Source organism: Lichenostomus cassidix, chromosome 19, assembly GCF_008360975.1.
Source record: "Lichenostomus cassidix isolate B80296 chromosome 19, HeHo_3.0, whole genome shotgun sequence".
Taxonomy (NCBI): domain Eukaryota; kingdom Metazoa; phylum Chordata; class Aves; order Passeriformes; family Meliphagidae; genus Lichenostomus; species Lichenostomus cassidix.
Genome location: NC_139499.1, coordinates 7865073 through 7886059, shown reverse-complemented (window position 1 = coordinate 7886059; position 20987 = coordinate 7865073). Strand labels below are relative to the sequence as shown.

General features: G+C 45.8%; 1 protein-coding gene across 3 annotated transcripts in view; it reads right to left on the bottom strand.

Moving 5' to 3' along the window:
* Positions 1-20911, bottom strand: part of VPS53 (VPS53 subunit of GARP complex) — a 59139-nt gene extending 38228 nt beyond the window's left edge. For all 3 annotated transcript variants that reach the window (XM_085078407.1, XM_085078408.1, XM_085078410.1), the window contains exons 1-7: positions 20773-20911; positions 18438-18518; positions 17393-17442; positions 16559-16625; positions 3316-3402; positions 2987-3102; positions 1749-1868 (exon numbers count right to left, since the gene is read on the bottom strand). In XM_085078407.1, the coding sequence (XP_084934533.1) occupies positions 1749-1868; positions 2987-3102; positions 3316-3402; positions 16559-16625; positions 17393-17442; positions 18438-18518; positions 20773-20856 (605 nt within the window). In that variant the 5' untranslated portion in view covers positions 20857-20911. The remainder of the gene's footprint in view (positions 1-1748; positions 1869-2986; positions 3103-3315; positions 3403-16558; positions 16626-17392; positions 17443-18437; positions 18519-20772) is intronic.
* Positions 20912-20987: the final 76 nt, after the last annotated feature.

Here is a 20987-nt window from a genome sequence, read left to right as displayed (position 1 = left end):
CAGTCAGACTGCAAAGCAGAATTACAGTGCCATGGACCTCCCTGTAGGAATTTTCTGCCTGGATGTGAGAGGAGGAAAGAGCTCCCAGCAGCACCCCAGAGCAGCTCCTTCTGCCCCACAAGCAGCCTCCTCTATCACTACCAGATGGTGCAGCTCTCCCTGTATAAACACTGGAAGGAAAACCCTGCCGAGGCAATTCTAAAAATAGGAGGAACAGACTTGCTTGAGCTTTTCAGATCCTTATCTTGAAGGGAGAATAAAACAAAAGAAGTTTTCCTCCACGTCCTTGCCAGTCTTGCTGGCGTGACTCGAAACCACCGTGCCTTTTAGCAGGAGCCTGAAGTGGTTTTTACAACAACCAGCAACTGCAAAAGTATTAAATAATCATCCACCAGAAAGGGAAAACCAGCCAGAAATCTGCATCAAGGATTAAATTATATTTGGCCTTAAAATGGCCAATGACAGCAGGTTTCTGCCCACAGGGCATTACCACTCTGGAAGAAAACGAAGCAAACAATGTTTCTGAGCACAAGGTTGGAATAGACAACAGCCTAAACTCAGAAAAGCACTGACATATGTTTACATTTTCTTGATGTTCATGTTCATTTAAGCAAATGCTTATGGTCAAATGCTTTGTTAAACAAGGCTCCATCCCTCTCTCTAGATTCAGAAAGGATTTTTCTTTCGCTCTGTTTCATGGATTCCATCTGTGTTTTCTGGAAGAGGTGTCTACACCATAAAGAAAGTCTAACAGATTTAAATTAAAACATTACAAACAAATCATTCAAACTCTGTTTCCATCACTAAACAACACAGGGAGCCAGCTGCTGCCTTAGCAAAGGGAGTCACCAAAAAAATGCATTACTGTGCCTGGAAGACTCCTTCAAGTACATCCGTAATGAGCAAAGTCACCTCAGGCAGGGACAGCAATGTCCCCTAGATCAGGGAGGGCCTTGCTCCCTCAACTCCCAGCTGTCACACCCCAAATGAAGCCAAGACTGAGGAGAAATGGTGGTTTAGTCACCACTCAGCCTTCACCTGCCCCTGCTGGGGGTTGTGGGGACTTGACATGGGAGTTGCACCAAAACCCAGACAACTGAAGTGTAACTCCACTTCAGAAAATCAAAACTGCACAAGCCCAGCATAAATGCTCAGAGCACCTGTGCTAGGTGCCAGTTTGGGAAGATTGGCTGTAAGCCTCAAATCCCAGCAGAATTGGGCAATGGGAACAGGTTTTGGCAGAACAAAGTTCAGGTGCTCAGAATAACCGAGTCTGGCAAAGGCACAAAGAGAACTCCTGCCTGTCCAAGCCCTGGGGCACTGCAGGCTGACAGCAACTCAGCACCACTGACGTTCATGGTGATGCACAAAGAGGCCCCAGATAACACCATGGTCATGAATAGATTTGTGCTTCCTGCCAGGCTGCTGGGCTCCATCACTGAGCTGAAGGGAGCAGGAGAAAGTGTCACCTCAGGGCTCACCATGAACACCTGCATGGGAAGATCACACAGAACAATCTGCACTTCCACAGAGCAAGTTACATCTACACTAATTACTGCTATTTAACAGAATGGGCTGCTACAGATTTGAGCAAACTCTGTCCAATTTCAACCTGTTTGTTTTGGCTGTCAAGAAGCTCCAGGGACCATGTCCAGACTTCACATCCTTGAGACACTGAATCTGCCTAAGACATTTCCTACCTTTCCTTCCCAGCAGGGGAGGAAGTGCTCAGGGTTGGAACCTTTTACCTTTCAGAGAGCTGTCGAATCTGAGGGATCCCCATGTATTTGTTGAAATGCTCCAACACATTCACAACACCTTGGAGAAGGTTGGCAACTTCCCCATATTGTCTCCTCCTGGTCATAGCCCTGCAGAGGAAATTAAAGATTTACAAAGGCTGATTCAATGAAAATCCTGGGTGGTAATTCCACAGGTTATTTCACCCCCACTGGGTCACGCTGGTCCCTATTGACATTTATTTTTCTAAAACACACAGCTCTTCATTAACATTCCGACGCGGCATTAAAATTTCAGTTAAGCGATGCTAAAATAAACCAATCTGGCACACATCTAACAATGCCTCAAAAAAACATAAATGTCAAAAGCAACACTTGGCAAGGAACATGTAAACTACTGAATGCATCCGCTTCCCAGTATGGGTCCGGAGGCAGTAAATGTTATTTCACTGTAATGACCTGAGTGAAGCCATTCGTCATCACACACAAAGTGTGAGTTAAAGCTTCTCAGGGAGGAGAACGATGCTGAAAAGCCATTAGCCTTGACTTCTCTGTTAATAACTTTCACAGGGAACTGACAGGGAGAAAAGAAAATCAAGTTAATTTATTTTTATATCATCCTTCAGGATCGTTCCAGTGGAGACAGCAGGCTAAGTGGAATTTTATTTTCAATGCTTCGCAACCTGGAGTTCGTGCAGGATTTGCTACAAACCAAGAACAGGCTGTGCAACTTCACAGATGCAACATGTAAAAAACTGTGTTTTCTTAGACTGTGTGTTCCTCAAGCATTTTTAAAAAACCCACAAAGGATTATTAGAAATATTTAACTCCCAATTCATACACAGTACAAGCTGCAGGGTTTCCTTAAACTCAGGCTAGAATGAAAACTAGAGGAGATCTTCACCAAAAAGAGAACTCATTGCAGTTTTAGATGCAAGACTGATAAATATCCCCCCAAATTCCCAAGAGCACCTCCCTAATAAGGATTCCTGAAGAGCTGCCTTACTCCTTTAATGAAGCCAGACTCATTCCTTACCATCAAGGATCAACACAGAAATTCAAGCAATCAATGCTGCAAACTATTAAACACAACAACACAGGCTGAGGGTCACTCAGAGCTACACAGAAAAGATGTGAAGCAAAATTCCCTCCAAAAAACCAGGCAGCTGTGACAGCCCCGTTGAGAGCACTGCACAAACCTCACAGCTCAGCAGTGGTGTCAAAAAATCACCAAAAATTCCCACACTTACTCCAGAGAATCCACACCCCCAGCCAGCATGTGGAGGTGGTTGAGGGTGGTGATGGAGGTGGTCAAGTGACGCTTGGCATGGTCCAGCTGCTTGATATCCCGGGTGATTTCCTTAACCTAGAGAATGGAAAAAGATTCTGGCTGAATATCAAGCCCCAGAAATAAAACTTTCAGGAGATAAGAAGCCACTCTCCCCTCTGTGAGCATTACAGGTTCAACACAGGCTCAGTAGGAAATCACCAAGAAGTCAGGAGCAAGGACAAAAATGTTACTGGCAGCAGAAGTCAGTGTCCCCTCCCTTTGAAAGGCCAGAAAGAAAGTGCTGCTCACCATTTGTTCAGATTTTTCAGCCTTGTCTTTAATATCCTTGATTTTACCAAAGAGCTGTTGAATGGCTTTCTGGGCTTCTTCCAGGGCCTGGAAAAGAAACAAGGTCAGAGTGGAAAGAAAATGTGCATTCAGTTTTCACCTTTCTAAGAAATACACAGTTGCTCTTAACAGTCCCTGGGGCTGGGGAGGCAGAGGGGAGCAGTTTTTCTTAAAAAGAAAATATCAGCAGCACAACAGAAGTCAATGTACCATATTGGAATATTGAACCTGAGTGCACCAGGGTTTCTGTATCCATTTTACAATAATGCTTTGGCAAAATTTCATCAAGATATTCTATGAAAGCAGGTCTTTAAGGTTACTGGAACACATTTTGACAGAGTGTGGAAAAAGAGGTAGAACTTACTCCTGATCAACACACATTTAGAGCAGAAAAATGAAACCTCCACAAGATCTCTATGCTCCTCATTAATTATAAATTCAAAGTACACAAGGTTACCTATAGAACACTGAGTGCTTGCCTAAACCCCTTGCTGAATTAGCAGGATATTATCCTGGTGGAAAACATGATGCTGATTCCTTTGGAATGGGAATTCCCACCCACCTGCAGCAGGAATGGCTCTTTCTAAGCACAGCTTTGGCAGGTAAAGAGGTGAAGCCCAGGAAATGCATCTCACCTGGATTTTATTGCTATTTTCTTGGGGGCACCTGGTCCCCTTTTCCACAAGCATGGCACACTCTGACCTCACACAACCAGTGGGAACCACACGTGGATTCCATGAGCGAAGCCACATGTCCAAAATCACATGTCCCAAATCTGCCTTCTCAAGTAATTCCACACGTTTTGCCTTCCCAGGCTGATAACATTTCCAGCTCCAGCTCCACTTTGTTCCCCGCTGCTCAGTGGGCTTCTATCCCTCTGTTTTAATCCCTGCAGTCCCATGACCAAGGTTACAGCACAAGCTACAAGTTCCTTCAGCAAATAAATTTAACACATCTTCATTTGGAAATGGATGAGGAAACTATCTGCCAGCAGCTTTTGCTGGAATATGGCTGGGTTATAATAAAAGTATAAAAGCTGGAGAGGGTTTATAATTCATTTTCCAGATTGGGGAGGTGGGGGGGGAAGTCTCCTCAGAAATATTTTGTGAATCATGTGGAAGTTAACACTTGATGGATTGGTGTCAGACAGAAGTGCACTGAGGGATATAAACACACAAAAATGTGCTGCAGGGTGGCTGTGCCAGGGCTCAACACCCCCAGCAGCCTCTCCTTGGGCTCCAGCCACCTTGGAAAGTTAAATTTTCTCCTCCATTTAAAGGTTTGTGGATTAAGTGCAAAGCAAAGAAGCAAAGAATGCTCCTTTCAACATATTTAGCTCTGTCTCTGTACTCAGGCCTGCAGCACATTACTCAAGTGGGTTATTAAGCAAGCAGCAACTGTCCTGCATGGTCTGAGCTTTGGATAGGTCTGGAGAAAATTAAAAAATCAGCCTGAAATTCCTCACAGGTGCCAATTGCTGTATTTGCCTTTGCTTCAGCACTGATGTGAAATGCCAGTTTTTCTGCACGATCCCAGGGAAGTCAGAGATTCTTGGAAAGAACCTATTTCTCTAATGGTGATATTTAAAAATACTGTGATAAAAAATAGCAGAGACCATTTGATGTCTCTCCATTGACCATCTCTCAGAGAAGGGGAAACATTTCCATAACTGTTAAAAAATAATAATTAAAAAAAAAATACACAGGGAACTCAACAGCAAACTTGAGTAAATCAGAACTGCTCATAAACACTTGTTTCATTCCTTAAAACTTTCTTCCATATATTTGCTTAGCCAGTAAGACATAAATCTTTATCTATTCTCCCAAAAGAGAGCTGCATATTCCTTACATGAGTCAGAACACACTAATTCATTTTTTCACATATATATTATTATAATGACTATATAATTTGTATAATTTACATTTAGAGATGAAAACATATCTTCCAACATTTGCTGAAAGTGACACTGTGAAAATCTATTTTTTTTTAAGTCAGGAGGGCCCTGTCAGAAAGATCTGGTGTGAATAAAAAATGTTTTTTCTTGCACATCAACCATCAAAAAGAGCCAGAAGAAAGTTTAATGAAACCTTTTCTGCTGTGCATTTTAACTGTAGCACCTGAAAGTAAAATACTGTTTGTAGAGGAAAGAAATAAAGAAAATTAACCAATAGTGAAGAAAACCCATCACCTTCCCGGTCACTATAAAGACAGAGTAAAGCAAATTTAAAAATGAAGGAAAACCAAATTTCAAATGTAACGGAACACCTCATATTTAATAATGAGTAATTTAAATAATTTAAATTTTATTAGGTGATAGGAAATGAATATTTAGGGCATGAAAGTAGGTCTAAATGCTCAAGGTGTAACATAGGAGTTTATTAATGTAACTTATGACAATTCTTTCAGCTGTAAAAGGAGAGGGGAAAACACAGTTATGCTGAAAGCTACACAATATTGGAAAAAAAGCATTTCCCTTCACACTCTGCTCCTGCTAGAACAGTAAATCATGAATTTCAAAAGCATTTTCTGAGTGCTTTTGTTACTATTTTATTAATAGGCTTGTTTTGGACAGAAATTCTAAGGAAAAACAATACCAAGAGAATAGGAATTGCATTTATTTCAGCCTCTCTGGTTCCCATGATGGATGACAGGCAGTGATCTCCCAGCTGTGGCCTCATGCAGGGTTCACCTTGCCTTTCTAATTTATTGGTTTCCCCATCACTGCAACCGGGAAACATGCAAATATCCACACCCCAAACAGCAACCAGGAGTGGAGTTATTGCATTTCCTTTCCTCCAGCAGCAGTTCATTCTGGGGGCAGAGGAGCAGGGATAAATAAAGAGGCTGGAGCCATAATCTGTTGTGGTTGTACGGAACGAGGATGTTGAAACGAAGGTTGCGACGTGCTGGAAAAACACCATATGACTCCAATCAACAACTGAGCCTGCAAGCTACAATTAACCCATCAGCATTAGTTATTCAGCTTTATGCAACCTCTGAGTCCCACCAGCAGCTGAGGAACACGGTGTGGAGAGGGCTTGGCTGCTGGGAGGCAGAGCCAGTGGGCAGTGGTGTCCGAGGCTTTCTCCGGAACGTCTGACCCCAGGCTGCCCAACTGCTCTGACCACTGTGAATTTGGCAAAGAGGGAAGGACCAGCCACAGGGGGAGAGGCTCCAGATAGAGTGCTCAGGACAAGGCTTCAGCCACGGATCACATTGCTTCTTGTGTGGTGTAGTGTGTCCCACCCACCCCGGATGCAGGAGGGGAGCAGGGGATGTGGGGTGGTTCCAGGGGTGCCTGATGGGCATTTCCCAGCCCCATCAAAAGCAAGTTCCCAAAACACAATTTATGGAGAGGAACACACAAGGGGATCCCCCAGTTTAACGTGTTTTTAGCCATCCCTGTTTCCCAGCCAGTTTTTACACAGTGGGAGCTCTTGTGTACACAGCAGAGATGAAATGCAGAAAGCTCAGACACCACTCACAGGAGGTGGAAAACCCAAGCCCAGCTCACAGCCAGAGCCCAGGTAAGCTGGGCAGGCAGAGAATTACACTGCTGTTTGCCAAATTCTCCAAAGCTGGAGGGGAAAAAAACACAGCCCATGAATCAGCTGCAGCTCTGCAACCTCCTTCACCTTGAGATGCGACAGGAAAAGAGTCCAAAGGTGTAAAACAATGGGGAGCAGAGGTAAATCATGAATCACTGAGAGACTGCCTGAAAAATAGCTTTCCTTGGCTTTGTCCCAGGCAACTCCTAAGGTCAGACTGCACATCACTCCTTTTGTCACCTTTTCACACAAGACCTTCCAAGCAGCAGAAAGAAGGAAGACAATAACCCAAGAGAGAGGTGGGACAAGACTATGACTTGTTTGTTAGATTTGGAAGTGATGCATTCTTTAAAAGGTCATGTTCCAGTGACTTACAGTACCAGGCTGACATTCATACACACAAAAACAGTGTTAGCAACAATATTCCAGCCAAAACAAACCAGCCCAGTGAGTTACAGTCAGTCTCTCCAAATCCCTGCAGTGCTGCAGATGGACACAGCCTCCTCCTCCCCTCCCAGCCCAGGTAAGGAGCTGTCACATCACTCCATCAACCAGCAGCTCATTAGTGGGTGTGTTAATTTCTAAATACCTCTTTATTCATCCTATCAGGAATCTTGGGCAGGGAAATACTTCAGTCCCAGGGAATATGCAAATAGGAATTAGGAGGCCTGTGTGTCACTGGAAAATGCCACTGAACTGGGGGGAAAACAAATTTTCAGATGAAGTTTCCTTGCTTGGGGATTAACTGAACTAAACCTTTTTTTTTTCCCCAGAAATGGTTAAAATACCTCTATGGTTTCTATTTGCTCCCTGGTGCTGTGCTAGAAACGTGTTATTTTTATTTGATTCTGGCCAATATACAGTTCAATTCAATGTTGTTATTCACATCAGAAAGCTGCCCTCTACCAAGTGTTTTATAGACACTTGACATCTGCCAAATGCACAGCATCCAAATGTATTTTTAATGTTACAAATAGGGCTGTGGTCATGATGCTGAGGATTTAATGCTCCTGGACTGGTCCCCTGCTCTTGAATTCCGAGTGTTAATGCTTCTTTCATTTGCTGCCACACTTCCAGCCCAGATCAATGAAAATCTAGACCACGACTAAAAATAAGCTCCCATCCCCAATTCTCTGAGGAGCCTCAGCTGTGGAGATTTCAAAGAAATCCTCACACACTGGAACCAACCTCACAAATTCTGCTGCTGAAACCTCATACAAACGAGTGCCTCCAGATTGAGAGAGGGTGGAAATATACTTTGATTCTCAGACTGATTTCATTTTAGAGAAAACCTTGAAGTTTTACAGCCAGGGATAAATCACTGCAGCTGAAGCCTGGGCTTGTCTCAGCACAGGACAGTGCCAGCTGATTTCCCTGAGCAGACAAACCTGAAGGGCTCATCACCCTGGGGGTTGAATTTAGCAGATTTCCACCCTGGGAGTTCAGCAAATAGTACATAACTACTACAATTGTCACTGAGGAAGTGAGTTTTGTGTCATCAGCTCCAATCCCAACCACTCAGGCAGCACAGGACACTTCCTATCAGCAGATTACACCCGACACTGCACGAATCTCAAAATTGCTCCAACTACCCCTTCACTTAACCCCAAATCGTGCTTAGAAATCAAACCCCACGTTCTGAACAGCTGCACAAACACTGACAGGCACACAGGGTGAAGTGAGAGCTGATTTCCACGAAATTCCGGTCAAAACCTTGCAGTTTAACTCCTGAGCTGCACCCCTGGGCTGGTCCAGCACCTCTCTGAGCTGTCAGTTTTTACTGCATGGCCCAGCCCTGCACATTGGGTGTTTGCACCACCTCAGTTTTTACTGCATCACCCAGCCCTGCACACCACCAGGAAGAGGTCTGAGTGGTCTTGGTGACAGAGGTTTGAGTGGTCTTGCTCCAGTGAGTAATTTTACACGAGTTTTATAGTCACAAATCTGCACCAGAGCAGTGTGGCCATTCAAATGCTAATTGTGGCAGTTGCACAACCTAAAAAATTAAAAGCTTCTAGAGCTTCATCATCAGGCTTGGACCTCATGGTGGGTTACTACAGCTTCATCATGACCTCATGGTGGGTTACTACAGCTTCATCCCTGGCAGGTGAGCAGCCACACCCAACATTAAACACTATTATCACGCAGGTAAACCTCCCAGTGCAGCCACTCATTATTCTCCTTATCTATTTCAGAATAGCCAAGCGGTGAGTCTGTGCCCTCCCGTTTGTGTTGACACCCTGATTGCAGGTGTTTGCTGCACCTCCCTGTGCCCAGGACACACCTTGGATAACTGAGTGGCCCTGGCAGTGCTGCTCACCCTCACTCCATCCTGGAGCTGCCTGGTTCTGTCTGATCAGAGGCAAAACACATTAAATTGACCTGGGAACTCTGGAAATGACTGAGGGACTCCAGCTGATTTGCCTGCTGATGGGTTTGCACACTGCAGTTGGTGATATCTGCAGTATCAGAGCCACATCTGCAGTATCAGAGACACATCTGAAATATCAAAGCTTGACTTCTGTGGGGGGTAAGTTTAGCAACTCGAGCTGCAGCAGATTTTTGCAAGATTAATTCACATTCAGGTTCATATGCTGGACTGGGATAGAGTTAATTTTCATCACAAGTATGGAGCTCTTTCTCTGCCCCAGCCAAAACCAGAATAGGTTGAGATCTTAATGGCAAATATGAGTGGGGGAAAAGGACAACCACACCAGGAACCCTCCAAGTAGAGATTACCAAGTAGAATTGCTGTCAGTTTACCTGCTATGAGCATGGAAGCAACACAGCTGGAATAAACATGACCACACACCAAAAAAATGAAGCAAAAAAGGGAAAAAAAATTAAATATGCACAGTAAAGCATAATCTGCCTGTTGTCAGGATTTCTATTTTCAGGCTGAGTTTCTGGCTTTGTTGGCATCAGACTGGTCACAGTCTGCAGCTTGCAGTGCCTTCAACAGCACCAACACCAGCACCTGCCTCTTGCCAGCACAAACACAACCCCATCCCAGCCTCAGGCCGCACAACAGGCACATCCCCACTGGAGCACAAGGCAAGGTCAAGCTCTGACTTGCTTCTGCCTTGCAGCAGATGGCAAAAGTTATGCCAGAATGAGAATAAACAGCACTATTTCTTCTTGGCATGCCACTCACCTGAAACCCTGCTCACTGAACGTGTTCTGGGCTAGAAAAAGCTCAGTGTCTCTACAAGGGAAGGACATTGTCCAACTGTCACAATTCACTAGGGAAATGACTCTGAATGAAACTCACTTTTGATTTATTTTGGCAGCTCAGGTCCTGCTTGTTATTCATGGGTTAGAAAAGAATATTATGGGACTTTAATCACTCAGCTGGAGTCTTACAGAATCTGTGGCATGACTTTTCATAAAATATATAAAGTCACACAGCTTAAAACGCCATATTTAACCCCAATCCATTCACCATCTTAAAAGGTATTGAAATCTAACACAAGTCATATTTCATATGCTCACATTTCAGAATAATAACCCATTCACAAAAAAAAAAAAAAATCCAGGAGATAAAGCTCAGCCAGACAGGAGAGAATGAATATAACTGAAAGATGGTGCTTACAACATCAGGGATTGGGACACAAAATAGCCTCCAAATATTTCAGAGACTTAGGTTTAATTAGTTATTAAGAGCTTATGACAGTCAGTGCTGTCTCAGCAGCAGGGCCACATCAACACCTTCCACGTGAGCCAAGCCTGGGCACTGTGGCCAAGGAAGCAGCACTGGAATCTGATGGCTGGAAGTGAGCACACGTTTAAATAAATAAACAAACGACAGCAAAGTGCCTAGGGTAGGAGATCTGCAAGCACAGAGTGCCTCAGTTCAGTGTGAAACACAACCTGCAGCCAGAGAAGCCACCTCCACACAAGGAGCCCAAAATCACCTCCCTGCCTGCCAGGCTGACACTGCCTGTACTCCAGCCTCGAAGAGCTGGAGGGGACAAGCCACTGGCTCTGGGGACACCACCCACCAGCTGCCCTGGGGGTCAGGACAGTGCTCAGAAAAGCAGCAGAGGACTCCATTCCCACTGCCCTGTGCAGCACCTGCATCCCTCTCTCCTTCTGCTCACTGTCCATCTTCATCTCCTCCTTCCTCCCTGCATCGATTCTGCAAAGTGTTTCCTGGTCTCTCTTTAAAGAAAACCAGAAGAGTATTTCACGTCCTCCCAGCTATGACCTTGTCAAACCCACAACCTGTGGGCATTTTTCTCTGCCAGACACAGCCTCCTCCTTCCACAGGCTTAACACTGCCAGACAGTGCAGCACACCCAGGGCAGGGCAGGCTCGGAGTCTCCCCACAGCTGCAGAGCCCAGATGTTCATTTCCACATGCCAGGAGAAAGGACCAAAGGATGGGATGGCCAACTGAACTGTCTGGGCTCAGGCTGGGCAGCAAGGATATATTCCTATTATTTAGCCACAGCAGCTGCCATCCCTTTCCTTGTACTGCTGGAGTTATGAGAAAGAAAAATCTATATCTCTGTTTTCATGGAGCAAAACGAAGAAGTAGGAGCCAACCAAAGCAATCCAAGTTATCAGCAAGTATCTTCAGCCATGAGAAACATCCAAAGCTTTTCCCAGCCCAGGCACATCCATTTGCTCTTCTAGTTAACACTTAACTTGGTTTTAGCACTAATTGAACCAGACCCTAATGCAGTCAGACACATTAAGCAATAAACCACATTTTTCTTTGAAATACTGTCCTTATTTGATGCAACTTCAGTAATTTATGCACATTGTGTGCACAGGGCAGGAAGTGAAAGATGGAAAGAGATAACAGAAAGAAGTTTGTTGGGCTTTATTTAAATTCAAACTATCAAGCCACAAATCCATTTGGGATCTTGGGACTCCTCTGGGACTCTTGATTCTTTCCAAAATGGATTTCAGCTCAAGCTACCTCCCCTTTACCTCATCCTGGTTGCACAGACACTGTCAAGGGTTAAACCAGCAGAGGCTACTCATTACAAGGACAAAAGCCTGATAGGTGAAGCAGCTTCAGCCAAACAACCAGTAAAGGCATGTCAGCAACTGTCAGAAAAATTACAGCCAGCCCATGCAGAAGCTTCAGCAATAAACACAACTGAGCAGTGACACATCAAACTGGCCGGAGTGCGTTAAACGCTCGGTGGAAAAATCTATGGGAACTTTTTCTACTACACCCCAGGGCAGAGAGGAAATTATGCCACAACTGGACTGCAAGCTCTCAGCAAGGTCAGCCCACACTCTAGTTCAGCAGCAGCAGCAGCTCTGAGAAAAAAAAACCTTACAGAGGAAAAATCGCATAGCACTGGCTCCCCTAGAAACTGTTACAAGTGAACCACGGCAGCTCCTGCATTCCCAGCCTCTCCCAAGGCATCCAAAATAGTCCAAGTCTGGGACTCCCAAGGAAAATTTTGTTACGCCCTACAGAGGAATGTTCCACCCACGGCTGCTGTTTCCTCCCATAAAAGGATCATTAGTGAGATAATTTCTGAGGTTCAGGGCATTGTCTGCAGATTTTACTGAAATATCGCACCAGGAAGGGGAAGCCAAATGAGCCAGACTATTTTAAGGCTTTTGCATTTGGAGGAAATTCTAGGGCAAAATTTCAAAAAGGCAGATGCTTTGAACTGGGAAATGTTATGCTTTGTGGAGAAGGGAGCATTCCTGTCTTTAGAGCTGCTTAAATAACTCTTTTGGGGCCACATCTATTTGATGGCCTTTATTTTTAGACTCAGAATCTGGTTTTTCAGACACCTCGCTGCTAATTTATACGTGAGCAAGACTGTTTGGGGAACAGTTTAAAAGCTGATAGGCTATAAAAAGCTACTCTTACATGAAATTTTCTCACTGGAATGCCCTCTCATTGCTACAACTCACCTCAAAGCCATGCTCAGTAGGCAGGGGGGCACAGAAGTGTTATCCCAAGCATTATCCCAGCCAGCCAGGACAGGAGATTCCATCACAAGGAGCACAGCAGCTGGATCTGCAATTAGGATTTTGGACTTCCTATCCCTAAAGTCTCCTTTTCCTTAAGGAGAGCACATTTCCATAGCTGCACACTCCATATTCCCCACTGGGTCAGGCTGGGATTTGGATTGCTCTGAGTGGGACAAGAACGTGCAGAACTACCCAGATTTGTCTCTGCTGGCAGCACTCCCTCGCCAATAATTATCAGCAAAATGTTATTCTGCTCTCAAAACCAAGGCTGGGCTCCCCTCTCCTGGACAGCTGGGAAGGTGCAGCTCTCAACAAGGCTCCTTCACAAGACAGGGAAAGCTCTTTGCTGGGCTTAGGTGGTAAATAACCCCTTCTCCAAAAGGAAAACAAGCTGCCAAGGTTGATATCCTCAGCTTCTAGGAACCTGCCTGGATTACTGGTCTCTAAAAAAAAGGTTGGGTAGGTTGATAGTAAGCCCCAGAAATTTGGGCAGCACTTGAAGCAAGAGATTCCCAACCCTTTTTGGGCAGCTATGAGTGACAGGAGATGGGAAAGCCAAGGCTGAGCTTTCCAGGTTCTCCCTCACCTGTGAGGTCAGCAGGGATGGACCAGCATGGACAGGGCAGGGACCCAGCAAAGAATGCCCTCCTGGCTCCTCTTTGACTTAAACCATTTTTTTTTCCTTCTACCACTGCATCCAAGGTTTGTATTTCCTTTGGAAGGAAGTCAAGAGACTGAAAGGATGTTTATTCAAACTATTATTTACCCCTCAGACAAGGACATCTCCAACACGACACAGTCAGGCAACACTGGCAAACACTGACTGCAGTTTGTATCAGGGGTTGTTAGGAGAGAATGTGACTCCAGGGAAGAGGCTTTTGAAAAACACCTTCCAGGCCCAATCCTGCAATTAAACACACAGGATCCTGAGCTCCCACTGAAATTCAAGCAGCTACAAAATCAGAGTTCAGATGCACTTTGACTTTCAAAGAGATGATGGATTGCAGTGTTCCTCTTGGATCTCCCTGTGTCAAGGGATGGAAATCAAAAGAAATTAATTTTTCAAGAACTTGTGGCTTTTCCAAAAGCCAGCCTGCTGCAAGTACTGTGCACTACAGGCTATAGACATCTCTTATGGTGAGGGTTACAAATGGGAAAAGATTTGAGATTAAACTTATTGATGTGGCTGCTTTCAAGCTTTGTTTCAAACCTCTTGCAAAAGCTGCTTGCCAACTGTTTCCTTACTAATCAAGGGTGGTTTGCAGTTGTGGTTATGATCATAAAATGCAATAATGATCTTCATCCTGGGCTGCCTAAGGGAGAGGCTCACAGGATGATACTATCTATCCATGTGGATGTGTCAATCCAATTTTGCAGGGAAATACTGGTCTTGAGGATACAAGCTTCCTATAAATCAAATAAAAATATAAGATCAGGAGAAAAAAAGAACCTAATTTTGCTGTGGGAACAAACTACCAGAAAAAGTAAATAAGGAAAACAGCAGCACCAACTCCCTTCCAAGCACAGAACTGACTTGCCTTAACAGAGCCTTGTTTTCAGTTGTTCCAAAACAATTTCTTACCATGCGTTGGAAAATAAAACCCTTCCTCTCCAAGTGGGAGAAGTCAGGCCTCTTGCTCTATAAAAACATTTCCAAGTGTCCTTGATTCCCCTGAGAATATGCTGGTAAAACAAAGGCACTTTTCAGCCCAGCAACAGGCAGCTGAAGCTGGAAAACAAGGTTTTCACCCCCACAATCTGCTATCAGCAGGGTGGTCATGTGAAAAGGGCTGCCTCACTCCCCCACACAGCACCCAGGATACTCAGGGGACACAGTGCAGGGTGACAAATGTTTCCCCTAGGCTTCCTCTAATTTTGGGGAGACAAATATCAAATTCCACCTCAAACTGAAATGTCATTCAAGAGCTCCCCAGCACTGTGAGGTGACCTCCAAGATCTGACCTTGCTGATGCTCCTTCACTGCTTTAAACTTCAAGACCCAGCCAAGTCCTGCCACTCCAACAGTCTGGTTCCAGCAAGTCACATAAAAAATGCACTTCCAGGTGTGAAATGATTGGCTTGGATTAGAAATGGAGAAAGAAAAAGCTCACAGCATTTCAGAATCAAACTATTTTCCTTCCCAGAGAAACAACACTTTAAATCTACAGTTGTGCTCCTGGGAGATTGTCTGGCCTCAGCCCATGCAACTGCAAGCCCTGGCATCTGCCTTAAAGTTTGCTTCTATCTGGCAAACAGCAAAGTGAGGGAAAATAGGCAAATCCACACCTAAATAAAGGAATATTTGTGATTAACTGCAGCTCCAGGCCATTTGAAACGTCCTGCACAGACACACATGTGACACTTGAAGGTTTTTACTTAGTCAGTAAGTTTAACAACCAAACTAAAGGAAGGGCAGCTCTGCCTTCCTGGTGCTTCAGGGCAGGACACTGTCCAGGTCCATCTGTACATGCCTTGGAGAACTTCAAAGGGATGGAAGAGTGAGAAAGCACAGACACAGGACAGAGCTCTAAACAAAGCTCACCCATCTCCACACCACAGAAATGCTCCTGTTATCCCACAGGCACAGCTGGCCATGGCACTGCTTGTGTTCATCCTTTTCTCCAAGTCCTGAAGCACTCCAGGCAATTCTCACCCACAGCTCTTCTCCATCCCACTCTTTTGGGGTCTTCTCCAAATTTATCCCCTCAAATGGGCCCAATAAACCAAAACAGCACCAGCTTTCCAAACACAATCTCCCCAAGTGCTGCACCAGTTTCTACTCCCTCCTCAATTTCTGTAATTGCCTCCCCACTTGATTTCCTGTCTCACTCCTGCACAGTAATTACAGGCAGCACCACTCCCAGGTAAGCCTCATCCCAAGCACATCCCCAGTTTAATAGCAGTACTCAGACAACCATGATTAAACTGCTTCTGCTGGGAGAGATGAGCATCTCTCACGTTTTTCTCAAGCAATACAAAAAGCACAGACAGGTTAAGTAATTCCCTCGAGGTCACAGGCTGTGTGGCAGAGATAGGATTAGAAATAGATGCTAATGGCTGTGACAGCAAGAAGGGGAAAACAGAGAGTCACTACCCCATGCCAGAATTCAGTCTGGTATTAAGAACCAGTGAGGAACCTTGACTGACAGTTCAAGGTTCCATGCTCCTGCTCTAAAACAGGACAGGAAACAGAGCCATGCCAGGTGACACCCCAAAATCAGCTGACACAGGAGCCAAGCTGAGTGCTCACAACCCCTGCAACCACAGCTGTGCTCCCAGCAAACACATCTGTCAGGCAAAGGACAAGAGAGAATCCGAGAGCTGAACAGGAGCTGCAAGAGGAAGTGGCAGCCAGTGATCAGCAGTGACCAACAACTCAGCAAACAACTCAGCAAAAAGGACAAACAGCCTTGTATTGATCCCTGCCCAGGATCAAATGTACTTGTACCTGTTCAGTGCTGCTCATTTACCATCAGCTGCAGAGTGGCACACAGGCCTCCTGCTTCTGCTTTTGATCTTTAAATCAATTCCTCATTCCCTTCCCTTCAGAGGGTGATGGGAAGGCAGGTCAGAACAGCTCACAGTGCCAGCAGTGTAAGAGGAACAGAAACATCCCAGGAACAGCAGCAGTGGAGTTTTGCCTGCCAGAGCCATTCCTCAGTGGGGCATCCCAAGATGAGAACCCTTGGAATTCCTGGCTGCACATACCTGCCTGCCATCCTGTCCCACGTTGGTCTGGCCCCTCACCACAGTTCGGATGTTGTCATCCAGCCTCCTGCAGAAAAGAACCCACAGTGTCAAACCCAGCCTGACCCAAACAACTGGGGCAAATCCTGAGAGCTACAGAACCAATTTAAAATGAAAAAAATATGATGTTACCAATGTTAAACTTACTATTCTCCCCCTCCATCCCGTTCAATGTCACTATCTTGCATAATTTAAAACTCCTGTTGCAAAAATGAAAATCCATTTCCTAATTTAAGCAGGGTTCCTTGCATTCCTGTTCCCTTAAGCAATATTGTCAGCTCTCCCTTGTCTGTTTGCATTTCAACTTCCCACATGTTGAAGTGCTGTCTCAATCATTTCATGCTGGCTATACCAGCCAGCACAGAAAATTCAAGTATTTCATGCACACTTGTGTTTATTTTGTACTTTTAGGATCAATAATGACAATTAAAAAGCACACAGTGAGAGTTTTTACAATTGATGTTCTGACCCAACCAACAATAAATTATTGGCAACTGAGTCTTTTGGGGAGTTTGCTCTCTCTCAGACTTCAAACTGTACCAAAATTTGGTAGTTTTTGATTCTTAGTTGTTTTTCAAAGCTGCACTTTGCAATCCATCAGCTTAAATAACCTGAGTGGCACAAAATAGTGGTGAAATATAAAAAATTATTGTCTCTGTGTTTAGACTTGAGGCTGATCCTATCCATTTAAACAAACTAAATCCTATCAGCTGTACTACAAAGGCTGCATTTATGAAGCCTTGGTGACAATCAGACCAGGCCACCTGAGATGAAAGGAAATGGAAAAATATTTACCTTATTTTCAATCTGATTTTGTTCACAACTTCATCGATGTTTGCCAAAGACTGGAACATAAAAAAAAAAAAAAATCAGAAGTGAAATGGTGAATGTTTGAATGGTGAATGAATAAACAGAGAAATATGTCAGCTGTGATCCTGAACACTGAGACAAAAACTCAGCTGTTTCTCTGTCACATCACAAAGTGCAGAAAAAGACAGGTCAAGGCTCAGGGTTTCCCCCATCCCTGAGCTGTGCCTTGTCCTTTGTCAGCAAAACTGTGTGACAGTGACCTCCAGTGGGCAGTGGGGATGGGGACAGAGCCTTTGCCTTCGGGCTGAGACCCCCCTGCAGAGCCCAGACAAGCAGCAAATGGGCTGGAGGAGATGCAGGGAAGGCACTGCTGGGGAAATAGCTCCTCGCTGCTGGCAAAGGGAAAAAAGCCAAGCCACACCACTAGCTAAAGCTGCAGGCCAAAACCACCAGTGCTGCAGAGGATCTTTGGCATGGTAAATGCTGGAGCAGCCTCACAACACAAACTGTAGCTGTAGAAACATCTCTGTTTTGCAAGAGGTTAATCCAAAACTCCCCCCGGGGCTGAAGTTAGGAACACAAAGCATGGATGTGAATCCACAGCAATCTCATTCTTTAAATCTCAAAAGCAACAACAGGGTTCCAACTCTCCTGTGACATTGTTCAGGCAACACCTGCCTGATTTGGCCAAAAACCCCAGCAATGACTGATATATGGCAAGTGAAGAAATTCATCTATACAGAAAACTAACTTATTTCTACAGATCAAAGCAGGACTTTAACTGCAGCAAGCACTGTGGGTGGAAAGAGACCACATAATGACAGCAAACCTTGTGAGATGCAAACTTCAGAAGTGATTATTGTTAAAGCTTTATTTCCTGTGCTGCTGTTTGAAAGAAATGCTTTGGTACAGGTTTAAGTACTACTTTGGTCATTTGCTATCAGGTTACCCTGACAGTAAAGGGTGGAAGTAAAATCTGATAATAAAAAGTGTGAAAGTAAAGTCTGAGAGTATTTGGAGCATTACTTACTTGCTCAGTGGGGAAGAGAGCATTAATATACTCCACAGCATTGAAATCTGCTCTGTCCAGTGGATCTTGGCTGGGAAATACCTGCAGAGAGGGAGGAAAACAAACAAAATCAACCATCACTGACAGTTTCTGTAACTTTACACAGTTTTAATTCCTTCAGCACCCACTTCCAGTTGTGTTTCACAGCATTTCTCTAACAAGTGGCCAGGCTCTGCCCAGGAGTAAAGCAGCTACGTGCTCTGCAGGGTTCTGACCTACCAAAATTCCTGGATAAACACAGATAATTTCCACACCAGCTTCCACACACAGCCCTGGCACAATCCATCCAGGAATTCCCAAGGCACACGAGCCATTAATCATGGTATCCTGAACCATCCTGATGCTTTTGCTGATGTCTGGGAACAAATTCCAGAGCTGAGAACCTGCCCTGCTCTTGGCAAGAGCTTTGCAAGGCCCTGTGGTGACAGACAGAGGGTTTGCTTTTCACAGCCGTGTAATAGGAAACGTGATGAATTAAGGAGTGGTTGTACAAGTTCTCTGGAGACTTGGCTTTGCCACTTTTCACAGAAGAGGGAGAGAAACACAACCTGCTGAGTGATTTGGGAAGGGGGAAAGGAGCAGCTGTGGTGCAAACAGATCTCATCTCTCCTCAGAAGTTCAAACAACACAAACACGACTGCCAGGCTTTGCTTTTTGTCCTCACAGAGTAAAGTGTTGTGTTTTCCCTTCTCTGCTACCACACTGAAGCTGTGGATGTTCCATCCCTGGAAGTGTCCAAGGCCAGCTTGGATGAGGCTTGGAGCAACCTGGGACGGTGGAAGGAATAAATAGGTCTTTAAGGTCCCTTCCAACCCAAAGCATCCCATGGTTCTGTGCTATTTATTCAATTTTTACAGAGCCATCAGCTCTGCACTCCACAGCCAACAGCAAAGCCTTCACACCAACCTGCATCACCTGGGCACATGAAGCATTTACACAGATTTACACATTTTGCACTGCAAAATCAGCAAATTCTGCCTGAACCAGCCCTCTTGGGCAGCTTTCCCAGTCTCCTGTGGCCAAGGAGAAGCAGGCAGCAGTTAAACATGCATGAGGCTGTGGTGAGTGAGGAAAATGCTCTGACATCACCCCACTGTAAAGAGCACAACTGCAGCATCACACCCAGCCTGTCCTGCTCACAACTCACACTCAATCACTCTCCACAAACCCCAAATCTCCACAAGTATGAGGAGCAGATGAAACCAGAGGTGAGATGGAAGATAAAGGCTGCTCAGGAACTCCACTCGAACTGCAGATAGAGATCAGTGCTGCAGGCAGCTGGAGCAGCTAGAGGAGCTGTCACTCCCAGGAGTTTGTCACAACCTATTAATCAGAAATGCTACCCCAGGTTTGGTGGAGCACCAGTTCTGCCTGTGCTCCCCACCCTGCTTCCTGCAGGGCAGCTGAGCCAGCTCTGCTCATTTAACCAGAAATGGGCAGGTTTTGCCCAAAACTGAGTCAGGAACACTGATGGGAACAACAGGATTATTGGGTTGAGAAGTGACAGTGAGGAAATGCATCAGGTGGTGTCACCCTCAACATCTCCCAGTGCTCAGGATGTGAATATTTACCCACAACTTCACTGCCTGGTAAAATAATTCAGCCAGGCATGTGGTGGATTCTCCACTGCTCAAAAATTCATGTCTATAAGTGCAGAGGATTCTGCTAGGTTCCCTTTAGAAGTTTCCATTTAATTTACCAGTTCCCAAGATGTCCCCTTGCTCTTCAGTAGAGCTACCAAAAGTGACCCAACAAGCCTCAACTCTCAAGAAAGTGCAAAAACTTATTTGAGTGATACTTTGTGAGACAGATACTGCTCTGGCAGCCTCGGGGCTGTGACCATTCCCTGCGGAGCCTGGGCAGTGCCCCACACCCTCTGGGTGACAAAAAACCCTCGTGTATTCACCATTCACCACAAGTCACACCGAGACATTCCGACTATCCTTATGTGAACCGAGCCACAGGCACCGGGCTGCACTGGGGTGCTTTCCGTACCACGTAACACGACTGCAATTAGCCACAGAGCAGCCGCAGCACCGCCAGCACCGCACGGTGACAGCGACAGGGACACGGCGAGCCAGGCCCAGCCCCCAGCACGGGCCCGGGGCTCGGAGCTCACCGGGGCTGCCGGGGCTCTGCCGCCCGCCGGGCACGGCCAGCCCGGGGCTCGCCGGGCCCAGCAGCGCAAGGCCCGCAGCCGGCGGGGAGAGGCCCAGAGCAGGCCGCCGGCCCTCACCGAGCGGCCCCGGGCCGCGCCCGCACCTGTCCCCGGAGCGGGGGGACCCGCCCGGCGCACCTGCTCGATGGCGGCCTGCACGGCGGGCGCCAGCTCCAGCGCCGCCTCCAGCCCGGCCTCCAGCTCCGGCTCGTCCTCCTCCATGGCGGCGCCGCTTCCGCCGCCTGCGTGAGGGGCGGGGAGAGAGGGGCGGGGCCGGCGTGAGGGGCGTGGTTAAGCGAGGGGCGTGTCCTAAATAATACTTTGATTTGCATATTCGGGCGTGGTTTGCTTTT